At 43.9% G+C, this 12,404-nt stretch overlaps 1 protein-coding gene across 1 annotated transcript; it reads left to right on the forward strand.

The window, feature by feature from the left end:
• The first annotated feature begins 9,371 nt into the window (after nt 1-9,371).
• LOC103649932 (alanine and glycine-rich protein) lies at nt 9,372-11,220 on the forward strand. The gene is made up of 2 exons (XM_008675616.4): nt 9,372-10,070; nt 10,775-11,220. Exons 1-2 carry the CDS (start codon nt 9,374-9,376, stop codon nt 10,882-10,884), a joined length of 807 nt encoding a protein of 268 aa, XP_008673838.3. The 5' UTR covers nt 9,372-9,373; the 3' UTR covers nt 10,885-11,220.
• Nucleotides 11,221-12,404: the final 1,184 nt, after the last annotated feature.

The raw sequence follows: 12,404 nt of genomic DNA on the forward strand, positions 1-12,404 counted from the left end.
CCGACCATGTGTGTAAGCTCTCTAAGGCGCTCTATGGACTTAAGCAAGCCCCAAGAGCAGAATGCCTTAGAGATTTTCTAATTGCTAATGCTTTCAAGGTTGGGAAAGCCAATCCAACTCTTTTCACTGAGACTTGTGATGGTGACCTCTTTGTATGTCAAATTTATGTCGATGACATAATATTTAGTTCTACTAACCAACAGTCTTGTGAGGAGTTTAGCAGGGTGATGACACAGAAATTTGAGATGTCAATGATGGGAGAGTTGAACTACTTCCTTGGGTTCCAAGTGAAGCAACTCAAGGACGGCACCTTCATCTCCCAAATGAAGTACACGCAAGACTTGATCAAACGGTTCGGGATGAAGGACGGCAAGCCCGCGAAGACACCAATGGACACCGACGGACATGTCGACCTCAACAATGGAGGTAAGTCCGTTGATCAAAAGGCATACCGGTCTATGATAGGGTCTTTACTTTATTTATGTGCTAGTAGACCAGATATTATGCTAAGCGTATGCATGTGTGCTAGATTTCAATCAGACCCAAGGGAGTGTCACCTTGTGGCCGTTAAGCGAATTCTTCGATATTTAGTTGCTACGCCTTGCTTCGGGATCTGGTATCCAAAGGGGTCTACCTTTGACTTAATTGGATATTCAGACTCCGATTATGCTGGATGCAAGGTTGATAGGAAGAGTACATCAGGGACGTGCCAATTCCTGGGAAGGTCCCTGGTGTCTTGGAGTTCAAAGAAACAAACTTCCGTTGCCCTATCCACCACTGAGGCCGAGTACGTTGCCGCAGGACAGTATTGTGCGCAACTACTTTGGATGAGGCAAACCCTCCGGGACTTTGGCTACAATCTGAGCAAAGTCCCCCTCCTATGTGACAATGAGAGTGCAATCCGCATGGCGAATAATCCTGTTGAACACAGCCGCACTAAGCACATAGACATCCGGCATCACTTTTTGAGAGACCACCAGCAAAAGGGAGATATCGAAGTGTTCTATATTAGCACCGAGAACCAGCTAGCCGATATCTTTACCAAGCCTTTAGATGAGAAAACCTTTTGCAGGCTGCGTAGTGAGCTAAATGTCTTAGATTCGCGTAACTTAGATTGATTTATAGCATACATGTGTTTTATGCCCTTGATCAAGTTAATTTATGCATTTATGAGATTTATTGTTTATTGATGGTGCTCAAGTTGTGCAAGGGATCCCCGGACCTCACAAGTCCATGTGTGAGTAATGCACATATTTAGGGGAAGAAGTGCTACAACTTGATCCTTTGAGACTAACAATTGTGTTGAGTTTACTTAAGGTAGCCTCAAAGGTGAATTGAAAGGGAAATGTGAACTTGGACCATGCAAAGACTTCCACTGCACTCCGGTATTAACTCCAAGTTCATATCTATGCTCTTATTGCCTTTTTGCTCTTAATTAACAATTTTGGTGATGCAATGGGGTTAAAGGGCCAATAATGATCCCGTTTTGGTGCTTAATGCCAAAGGGGGAGAAATTAAGGCCAAAGCAAATGGATTAACTACCACTTGAGAATTTTGAAAATAGTAGAGTTAGAACTTTTGATTTGTCAAAATACTCTTATTGTCAAAATCTGGTCTCTTGTGGGGAGAATGTTTGATTATGGAAAAAAGGGGAGTTTTTGGCTCTTAATCATTTTTACTCTTGGATTATCTCTCTTTGTGCCCAAACAAGTGTGTTTGACTTAGAGATAGGAAAATGAATTTGATTTGCAAAAACAAACCAAGTGGTGGCAAAGAACGATCCAAATATGTCAAATCTTGTCAAAGACTATTTAGGTTATCAATTGCATTGATGTTGCACTTCTATTTGTTGCTTTTTGATGTGTTGGCATAAATCACCAAAAAGGGGGAGATTGAAAGGGAAATGTGCCCTTGGGCCATTTCTAGTATATTTTGGTGATTAAGTGTCCAACACATATTGAGAGGGTTATTATATGCCAAATGATGAATGAAGTGCAAATCAACAAGAAGGTATGTTTCTAAGACTTAGTACATTGATTTGGGTAATAATGTATTGTATCTAAGTGATAGAAACAGAAGAAAAAAGATTGGAAAAGAGTTGGTTGTATACAGCCAACTGCTGCTCGGTCTGGGTGCACCAGACTGTCCGGTGGTGCACCGGACAGTGTCCGGTGTGCCAGACTGGCTTCCGGTGAACTGGCCGCTCTCGGGAAAACTTCGGCGGTGTACGACTATAATTCACCGGACTGTCCGGTGGTGCACCGGACTGTCTGGTGAGCCAACGACCGCCAGCGCAACGGTTGGCCGCCAAATACGCGGGCGACGCGTGGCCCGCTCCAACGGTCGGCTGGGGGCACCGGACTGTACGGTGCACCAACCAGCGCGAAGCTGCAACGGTCGGCTGCGCCAGGAATGGAAGGAAATCGTACACCGGACATGAACAGTGGCTGTCCGGTGGTGCACCGGACTGTACGGTGCGCCACCCGACAGAAGGCAACTTTGGCCTTCCAAGAATGCCTCTAACGGCTCCTAGCTGCCTTGGGGCTATAAAAGGGACCCCTAGGCGCATGGAGGAGAAACCCAAGCATACTTTGAGCATTCTAAGTCTTCCACATTCCGTCTCCGCGCACTTGATTGACTTTGTTAGTGATTTGAGCTCCGTTCTAGTGGTGAACTTGTTGCGCTTCATTTAAGCTCAAGTCTTGGCTTGTGTGTGTGCGTATTGCTGCGGATTTATGTGTGTTGCTTCCCACCCTTACTCTTGTGCTTTCACCGTGATCTTTATTGTAAGGGCGAGAGACTCCAACTTGTGGAGATTCCTCGCGAACGGGAAAAGAGATAAGGAAAAAGAACACCGTAGAATTCAAGTTGATCATTGGATCACTTGAAAGGGGTTGAGTGCAACCCTTGTCCATTGGGACGCCACAACGTGGAAGTAGGCAAGTGTTGTACTTGGCCGAACCATGGGATAACTCGCGTGTCTCTTGTGATTGCTTTTCTGTGATTACTTGTGTATTCGCAAGAGCTCGCTACTTAGCCATACTAACACTTAACGAAGTTTTATTGGCTATTAGTTGTTGAATTTCACAGGATCACCTATTCACCCCCTCTAGGTGCTCACATAACTTCTGCGCGACACTGTTGCTCACTGTAGCTCCTATGAGAGTCGACCGTTGCGCGAGTTAGTCGTTGCTCCGCTGGCACACCGGACAGTCTGGTGAATTATAGCGGAGCGGGCCTGCGTTTTCTCAAGAGTGGCTGCTTTGGGTTTGTACGGGCATGGTGCACCGGACAGTCCGGTGCGCCAGTCCACAACACGCTCAAGTCTTTGCTCCATTTCAAATTTAGTCCCTAACTTGAATCTTTTATTGGTTTGTGTTGAACCTTTTGCACCTGTAATACATGAGTTCTAGAGCAAATTAGTTAGTCCATATGTTTGTGTTGACAATCAACCACCAAAATTAATTATGGGAAAAGGTTAACCCTATTTCTCTTTCACTTACCGTCAGGTAGACTGTAGAGGAAATCATCGTTGTTATGTCCTCCATATACCAAGGACCCCTGGGGGTACTTCAGCTCCTTAGCATAATGTTCAGTTTCGACGACTTGCTCTGCCAATAGTTGTTTTCCCGAAGCATGTCGAACAATAAAATTCAAATCACTATTGGAAGGTGCTTTGGGAGCAGGTGCCGAGGGTTTTTCTGGAAGGCTCTCTTTCACAAGATTTTCTGGCATAGTTTCCGAGGGTCTCGCCTCAGCATGGGCATAAGAAGTGCTGGTAGTGACCACCTCTCTGGCATCTTCAATTTTGCCGCCAGAAGCTTCGACAGAAGTAGGAGGCGACGTTTTCACAGATTCTAAAACAGTGTCCAAAACACTAGCCATCCTCCTTTTCCTTGGAGTTCCTGTTGTAGTAACTGACAGCTTCGGCAGCGCTGTCACCATCATCTTAGGCTGTTCTGGTACCTTTTCTGCTACCTTTTTCGATTCCGGCTCTCTGACCGGGTCTGCAATAGCTTCAATAGGCATAACAGGAGCAGTCTTTGTGGCTAGAGGGGTAGTTTCCACCCTTTCAATTAACTTTGGCACATCGGCTGTCTCGATGCGCCTCGGTCTACGACTCAAGACCTTGATTTTCTTTGTCTTCGACGCACCAATAGATGCCAAAGCATCGAATTTCCTTTTTCTCCCTTGCTTTTGGACGAGATAGCAGTAGTCTGGGTAAATGAACCCAATAACGTCAAACACTCTATTCAACCTCTTTTTGCCGCGAGCGCCAAAGGCAGCTGTCATAGCTTCGTCTTGTGCCCTCGAGTATGCTCCAAGTAGTTCATCACTTGTTGCCTCTATAGCGTCTAGCCAATCATAATTTGGCTCATCAAATTGGTTTCTAAACTGAAAAGTATACTTAAGATAAACCAAGCCACCCTGGCTGGAGCCAGCGGTGGCTTCCTTCGACATTTCCCATTTGCTTGCAAGAGGCCATACTTTATAACCAATATGCTCTTGAACTAAATCTCTTATGCCAATATAGGTGCATACGGTGTTGAAAGCAATTCTGCACGCTTGCACTTCATTTCCAAGTGCGATGGATGGTCTTCTAATGCCGAAGCGTGACCATATAGGACGTTGGATAACGCCTTTCACATCTCCCCTCTAATTTAGGTCATTCTTCATGTAAAACCATTCCTTCATCTAAGAATCTAGCCACTTCTTTCGAAACGTGGGCACAGGGTAATTCGCCTCAGACCGAGGCACGAAGCTGTAACAACCAAAATTGTTATGATATTGTTCCTTTCCGGTTGCCTTCGTCTGATAAGACAGCTCATGAATATTGCAAAAGCATCTCGCATCTGGCTCCAGTCCTTGGCTCCTCATGGCCCATATAAAGACTCCCACTCTAATAAGAGCTTCGGGGGTAACCTGATGAAGGTATATCTCAAACGTCTTCAAAACTTCGACCAACATCTTGTGGAGCGGAAAGCGAAGCCTAGCTTTCATGAAGCTCCTGAAGACTACCACTTCATCACCTTCTGGTAGGGGAACAATGTCTTCTCCCCCAGCCCTCACTATAGACACGTCATGAAAGTATTTGCCTTTCATCGCTTCAATTTGACCTTGTCTAATTGTGGATTTCCCAAAAACAACGTGGCTTGGTCTCCACGACCGATCTTCGGTATTTTCATTCTCACTCTCAACATCGAAGCTTTCACTGTCGCTTGAATCACCAGATAGTCCAGCTAACATTTCATTGGTAATCTTCTCTACGTTGGTCCTTTCTATGGCTTCATAGAAGCCAACGAGTGTGGGATCAACACTTCTCTTATCCTCAGCCATTTTGGTGATGGTCACGGTAGAAAGCCGAAGCTCACAAACAATTGCACTCACAGAACAGGAAAACTAAAATGACAACTTCATCACGAAAGCTAGATGGCACGAAAAATATTCGCGATGCAGCCTTCTATATATACTCAGAGCCCCACAGCTAGGTGAGTCCCACAGTTCAGAATGATTCGCTATTCTAGCGAAGGGATTTGGTGTTTGGTGCAGATGGCATTGGCAACAGTTCTTCAATGCCATTGGGTGCTGGCCTGGGTGCCTTTGGTGCCTGTTGGGGGCCTTCAGCTTACGAAGGTCCTCAAAAACAGGATTTAACAGTATTTCTGGAAGTATAATGTGTGAGCAGGTACCTTCGGACTCAAATCGGTATCGCGGCAGGAGAAGACCAGGATAATACGAAGGTCGATACAGCGCCGAAGATGTGAGCAGGAAAGCTTCGGCGTGGTAGCAGAAAATGAAACCGACTTAAAGATGAAAAGGCTATTCAGACCTCGATAGACTACTATAGAATTATTATCAAATGTAAAGGGCATGAATGTAATTTTGTATGGGCTGTGTCTTGCGCCTATAAATAGGTGAACAGTATCCCCGTACTGATCACGCTGAGTTGGCATTCGTTTTTACGTCACGCTTGTACTTTCATCTCCTTCAAGTTAAAGGTACATTTGTAATTCAATGTTATTTCTATTCATACATGATAATAATATATAATTGTCTATGTTATCCTTCATATTCCTTATAATTTATCCTTCGTCACTGCATAATGTATTTATGAAGGTACGCCTTTCATAACCTTCGTCCGAAAACCATTATATCCCAGGGGAAATAATGCTTCGAAGGACGAAGGACTTAACCGATTAACATTTTCTATGTTGCCTTGTTCTTAATTCATAGCATTTGAGAACGAGTCCCCAACAGTGCCAGTGCCAGTTCTTCCATGGGTCTTGAACTCTCAAGAAGAACATCTGCTAGTGCTTTGCTTCATGCAACAAGCACTACTCTTGGTATTTCTGGTTCTGAACTATCTGCTAATCTAGATAGTGACACTGTTCAGAAGTTTGATGATGAATTCAATCTCCTAGATTGGTGGCATGATCATAAACTCACTTATCTAGTGCTTTCAATCCTAGCTAAAGATATCATTTCAGTTCATGTCTCTACTATGAGTTCAGAATCAACATTTAGTCTTGCAGGTAGGGTCATTGAGGAGCGGCGTCGTCGACTTGGCTCAGGAATTGTTGGGGGCCTTCCTCTTCCGAAGGTCCTCAAAAACATAATTAACCATTTGTTTTCAGCATAAGCTATTACAGGGAGCTTCATCTTTAGGATGCAAGTCTTTTCCTCATGATGAATGCATACAAGATGAAGATATGATCTAAGGATGATAATAATAAACGCCGAAGCTATCGCCAGATTAACAACTTCGGTCTGTAATGGAGATGAAGTATGGTGATGATGCTGACCGAAGGGGAAAAAGACTACTTAGTCCTTAATGACTTATATTACTAACATAAGTGAATATCGGGGACATAAATGTACTTTTACCTGGACTGTGTCCCGTGCCTATAAATAGATGAACATTAGCACCTTACTGTTCATGCTGATTTATAATCACTCTCGCATCAACACCTTCGAGCAAGCCGAAGGTATCAATGTAATACAAATTCTGTTGATATTTATACATGTTCTATGGACTACAAATACAAATGAATCAATGGGATATACTTGTTATTCTCATCTCTTTGCATCCTTGCTTATCTATAAGATGACGAAGGCATGTCCTTCATGACCTTCGTCTGATGCTCATTATGTCCATGGGGAGATAATGATTCGGAAGACGAAAGTCCTTAATACTTAACAATTGTGTTGCCTTGTTCTTGATTCACAACATTTGAGAACAAGTGACCAACAAGAATGGTGGAGATGCTTTCCTTGCTAAAGGACTGGGAGGCAGCAGATGCAAGAATGCAACACACAACAGAAGATAAAACCCTGGAAGAGTCCTTCAGAGATTTATTCATTGATTAGTATGTTCTATGCTTGGGTTTATGTCATGTCGTTGTGGACATGTAACTTAATTATGCACTATGAAGTCTGTGGTGAACTAAGTGATGAAATAATGAAATTGTTGAGCTGGGCTGTACTCTTTTCCTATCTAGGGTTTATCACGAGGTGTGAGTTTTATCTAGATAGGTTTTTGATGAGGCAGCCATTGCACCACCTCAAACTTAATAACGTATTATGTGTTGTGATTGGTCTGTAAACTATGAATCTGTGACGTGCATATTTTGCTGCTAGACATGTAACTTAATATCTATTATTGTGACATGCGACATGTTGATTGACAGGCTTTCGGGTCAGCACGACCCTAACGTGCTTGCGTGCTCTCGGGCCGGTATGACACGGTTAACAACCCAGCGTGCCGTGCTTGGGCCTGGAGGCGAGCACGTCGGGCGGCCCGACCCGGCCCGATTATGTAAACGGGCCTATCGTGTTCGGGCCTGTCGTGCCGTGTCTAAGTCAGGCTCGTGCCGGGTCGGGCCGTGCTGCCCGTTTGGTCATCTATACCTCGTCTCGTCCCAGGTATCCGGTTTTTAAAGTCGTCCGACTAATCGTTAATTAGTTAGCTTTATTGCTGGAGCAAGCTCGATCCAGGTAAGCTCGATCAGTGTCTTTAACTCGACTAGGACGACTAGAAAGCAATTAATCATTCTAGTCACTGATTAATCATGATTACTCGTCTGATTTTATGACCGACTAATTTTATCTATTTTAGATTAGTATCTAATCTCTTTTCTATGGGCCAGTCTACCATCTCTAAAGGTCTAAATATACTATTCTGACCTACTTGGAGTCTTGGATACGCAACAATGTAGCCAACGGCACCTGTACCGCTGTACTCAGCACCACCGCCCTTGCTCCATTGCCCCCTTCTCCTTCTCCAGCCCCGCCACCCTGATGTGCATCTGTTACTCCATCACATAGCTGCCCCATCCATCGTGTGGTGGCCGCAAGCCTGCAAAGGCCCTCTGCTCGAGTCGCCGGTGTGCGGTGCCTCTATTCTAGCATCTAGCACATGATACATCTGCTCTAGCGCGCGACATCTTTCTGTAGCCGCAACCATTCTCCTGCAGTCGCGACCGTCAATGGAAATTAAAAAAATGGGAATTCACAATAATGTATTGAATCCGGATAGCATAACCATCGGTTAACGGATATGTATACTAGATTTCTATACCCACAAAAAAAACCATATATACCTTATAATATCCATATATATAACTACGGATAACAAATTCCATCTCGTGGCCCAATGGATAATTACTTGTGTTTATTTACCTATATATGTACATATTGTCATCCCTATCTAAGAGGTTATTGATTAGTATTATATGTTTTAATGGATATAGCAGCACATTGTATAGTTGAGGGGTCGTATAATTGACGAGTTGTTCGCTTCGGATTAAAGATGACTGTTTAAACTGATGTAGCTACAATTAATCAATTAATATATAAATAATAGAAGCTGATATGTATTAAAACCAAGCAAACAAGCCTACGGTAGATTTCAAAAAATGACACATTAGTAAAATCACCCTTAAAATGTCTTAGAGGGCAATTTAAACGATTTTTAATGTTTTGAGGGTAGAATAACTGATTTTACAGAGGGCAACGACTGTTATGCAAGCAGTCCTTCTGTGCAAACGTGTAAGCAAATCATCTGATCCATTAGATTACGATTCAACCATAGATACAACCATGATTTGTTAGAGGTTTTTTTTATAAAGATTATTGAGCTGGTGGTGGAAGAGTTTAAATGTTAAATGTGACCTACGATTAGATTACGATTTAATTGATTAGATTGTTTGCTTACACGTTTGCACGTAAAGACGGCTTGTATAGCCGTCGTTGCCTTTACATAGAGGGAGTAGTAAAAGTTTCCTATTTTGCCTTTGTCTGCTTTCTGCATTTTTGGTAGCTGAAATTTTTGTAGTATTAAAAAAATTCAGACATTGGTTCCCTCCGGGGCAAAATGAGACCAGCGGCACCACCGTGCCAACTTTCCCAACCCAAACTCAGACGCGTCCCCCAGTCCCCACCTCCGTCGCCGATGACACCGCGCGCCCCGCAGCTTCGGCACCACCCGCCGCACCTCCTCCTCGCCGAGGCCGTTGCCTCCTGGCACCCCTTCCACAAGAAGCCCTGTCGCTCGGACCGCTCCACCGCTCCCCCTTCCTCGGCCCGCCTCCCTGATGCGGAGACTCCGACGCCTGCCCCCTCGGGGGGCGCTAGCGGCGGATCCTTCCGGTGGTTCGGGCTCCGCAAGCGGCGCCGCCGCGGTGCGGGCTCGCGGTCCGTGTCCGGCCGCAGCAGCGACCGCCGGAGATCTGGCACGTGCTCCGACTTCCATTTCACGTGCGGCGGCGGTGGTGGTGGTGGCGGTGGCGGCGGCGGCGCCACTGACTCCAGTGGGGAGATGTGGGCGTCAGATGTCGGGGAGGTGCGGATGAGGGACGTGTCGATGGCGACGGAGTTCGGCCCGGCGCCCGTTAGCGGGGTTGGTGTCGGAGGTGGTGGGGTCGGCGCTGCAGCGGAGGCAGCGGCCACCGATTCTGGGTACGGGAGCGAACCTGGGTACCGTGGCGACGTGGAGCTGGGATACGGAGATGAAATGGACGAAGAAGATGAGGATGGGAGGCAGCAGCTGTTCTGGGACGGGGTGATTGGAGGTGATAAGCGTCTTTGAATTCAATTACTTGGATAGTCACTGCCTTTTAGTATCCTCGACTCTCCACATAGATCAGCATTACCGTGTGCACTTTGATTTAGAATATGTTTGTTGGAAAACTTGGTTTGTTACCTTTGTAGGTTGAGATTCTAGTGTCCATGGATATTTCTTGTTCGGGATCAAGTAATATAGGTCATGGAGCTCCTCTGTTCTTTGTTCCGTATAATGTGTCGTAAGTCTTGTTTATTGCTGTTGATGTCTGACCATAAATATTTGCAGTGGATTGGTTGAGTCAAAACAGTTTTGAGGGGAAATGCATTTATTTACCCAATACCGACACAATATTCTTGTAGTGGTATGGCTGACAAAATGACTGCCTGACAAATATTCCTTTATACTCCTGATCACAGAAATGTATTATTTAAAGCAAGATGACAAATATTTGTTTTTCATGGCATTGATGTAGCCTACAAGATGGAACTTTGACTAGAAATATCTATAAAAAAACATTGTTTCGAATATAAAGAGTTACTCCATCTGTCCTGGAATGAGAAGTGTATTTTGATCAAAGAAAAGTCATACAAAATTGATTTGACCCCTTAGTTTCTGTTGCAATATGTTATCATTTGCCAAACAGTCAATACCATCTCTCAGAGGCACCTTGAATGCACATACATTATGGTTCTTTTTTCCCATCCATTGCAGATATGACTAAAATGAAGATCGACGGCGACAATAACTTTGGGGAGCAGAAGAGCCATCACCGCTGCAGGCGCAAGAAGCATGATGCTAGGGTTTTGGATTCCTTGAGTTGAAGATTTTTGTTGTGCTAGAAGTGGTGAAGCGTCTAAGCATGTGTTGTATTGTAGTGTTCCTTCACTAGCAGCAGCTGTTATCCGCGTCTTTGTTGTAGCATTCACTGATAGAGTAGGCAACTAGTTACCAGTGTTTCTGACTTTTTGTATGGGCACTGATGTTTCCTGATAGTATAGTTCCCTAGTTTCTGGGCTAGTTTTTTTTTCCATGAGTTTATCTGTGAAGGCTTCAAGAGTAGCGAATGCGCTAAGAACAAATGTGTCGCCTTTTTAGTTGTTTTTTACACTTGTTAGCACTATATAATGGTTGTTTGAGTTGGATGCGTGATTGATACAGCAGCATCAGTCAGCTGATCCCTAAAATAAGGTTGTTTGGTTTAAGGTCAGGGGTTGGGACATGACTATCCTAGTGTTGTCCCAGTTATCACTCAAAATTGGATCCTAGTGTTGTCCCAGTTATCACTCAAAATTGGAGGGACGAGAGAGGACGCCAGGGAACGTCCCTGTCCTGGTTGTCAAGTTATCCCTTAAAATTAGGCAGCAGTGATTAACACTGCCATCGATTACAGCGCAGGCTAATTTTTACACGAATTATATGTGTTATATCCTGCTTTGAACATATGTAGTTCACCTTTGAAACCGCTTTTTCCAGTGGCTGATGCTAATGTTTGGTGTCTTGCAAATTTTCGTGCACTAGGTGCATTGCTCAGTTGTGTCTTTCTAGTCGACCATTTATTTTCTCGTTTGTTTCCCTCTTTGCTCTCCCTGTGATATTTAGGCCTTATCGTTGCTCTTCTTGCGATTAATATATAGACAATCAGTACAATGAATTGACTTTCTTCCTGTTATATTTGTTTCCTCTCTGCTTCTCTTGTTCAATTCTTTCGGCCCGTTATCCATTCACGGTGTAAATTGATTTCATTGCTTCGTGTTTGATGAGAGCAAACCGTATTGATTCCCAGCGCTATCTGATGCAACACTATATAATGATGAAACCGCTGCCAAACCAGCGCTACCATTCCCTTCCCTCCTGATAAGGACTAGTTTTTCTTCGCCTAGTTTGGATCATTAGAATTGAATTTCATTCTAATAATAGTACTTTAGGCATATATCAATTAAGATAATTCACTTTTATACAAAATATATTTGTATATTATTATTAACAAGATGTTGGAGATATTTATGTGCTACATTATTACTATAGGGGAGTGAGACAAAGAGTGTCATGTAAGTTACAGAGTAAAAACAAATTCTACTAATGCATAAAATCATTTTCCATCCTTCACCCCATGAATTTGAGACAGGCTTATATCTGAACTTTAGAAAGTGGTGGAATATCAAATTTCAAACTAAATAAGTTACTTTATCGAGTGAATTCCAATTCCTCTAAAATGAAGGGATCCAAACGCTGCGTGAGAGGATTTTCCCCACTCAAGTGTATTTCCTTGCCGCTGTTTGGCAACCAAGAGGCTAAAAACCCCTCCCAAGGCAAACTAATTCAAAAATCAGAAAAAATAAAA

Source organism: Zea mays, chromosome 3 (assembly GCF_902167145.1).
Source record: "Zea mays cultivar B73 chromosome 3, Zm-B73-REFERENCE-NAM-5.0, whole genome shotgun sequence".
NCBI lineage: Eukaryota > Viridiplantae > Streptophyta > Magnoliopsida > Poales > Poaceae > Zea > Zea mays.

What these genes read in the sequence shown, in the direction of transcription:
- LOC103649932 (XM_008675616.4), top strand. Translation starts at nt 9,374, where the DNA reads ATGAGACCAGCGGCACCACCGTGCCAACTTTCCCAACCCAAACTCAGA. An exon ending in CTGGGACGGGGTGATTGGAG is followed by an intron (nt 10,071 to 10,774) that starts GTGATAAGCGTC and finishes CATCCATTGCAG; the next exon opens with ATATGACTAAAATGAAGATC.